Genomic DNA, 657 nt, shown 5'->3' on the forward strand with positions numbered 1-657 from the left:
CGCCGTGTTTGCAATGCACGCCTACGGCCGTCTGGAGATCCTGATGCAGTGGATCGAGCATTTGATAGACGGACGGGAGGATTTTTACGATAACGTGGACGACAGATTAACGACAATCGTGCAGCAGCACGTTCGAATCTTACAGTAAGTCAGTTTACAAAATGCACCCTCGGTATCCCTTGCATTTACATTCCCATATGGCGTTTCAATTTATTTCTAATTGTTTAAGGATATTTAATGCGAAATCTTACTTTTCCTTTAAAATTATTTTCTACGCGATAACGTGACCATTTTCTTCCAGTTTTATATCGCTGACGAACAAAATATTGCGCGAAATATCTATGGCGGAAATTGTAGTATGTACATCAAGCATGTGTTTTGTTGGATACTTTGTTATCGTGGTATGCATATCGTACAACAAAAAGTTCGTACCACGTAAAAAACGCATTAATATTTCGAAGCAACACCAGAATGCCGTTCGCGGTTTACAGGTACAATATCAATGATCTTGAATATAAGAACCTGTACGTTTCAGGAATGGGAGAATAAAGAGATGACAAGTTATGTAACGTATGTTGTTTTATATATAGCTGTTACGTTCAATATTTTTATATTATGTTACGTTGGCGAGCTTGTTGCCGAAAAGGTAAAGTTCTA

At 38.1% G+C, this 657-nt stretch overlaps 1 protein-coding gene across 1 annotated transcript; it reads left to right on the top strand.

Moving 5' to 3' along the window:
- Positions 1-13: 13 nt before the first annotated feature.
- Positions 14-646, top strand: LOC105459716 (the record flags this gene model as incomplete). The annotated part of the gene is made up of 3 exons (XM_011705957.1): positions 14-144; positions 302-401; positions 536-646. Coding segments are annotated over exons 1-3 (342 nt in total), but the record flags the coding sequence as incomplete, so codon positions are not given.
- Positions 647-657: the final 11 nt, after the last annotated feature.

The sequence above is a fragment of the Wasmannia auropunctata genome, unplaced genomic scaffold, assembly GCF_000956235.1.
Source record: "Wasmannia auropunctata unplaced genomic scaffold, wasmannia.A_1.0 LD334157.1, whole genome shotgun sequence".
In the NCBI taxonomy this organism is placed as follows: Eukaryota; Metazoa; Arthropoda; class Insecta; order Hymenoptera; family Formicidae; genus Wasmannia; species Wasmannia auropunctata.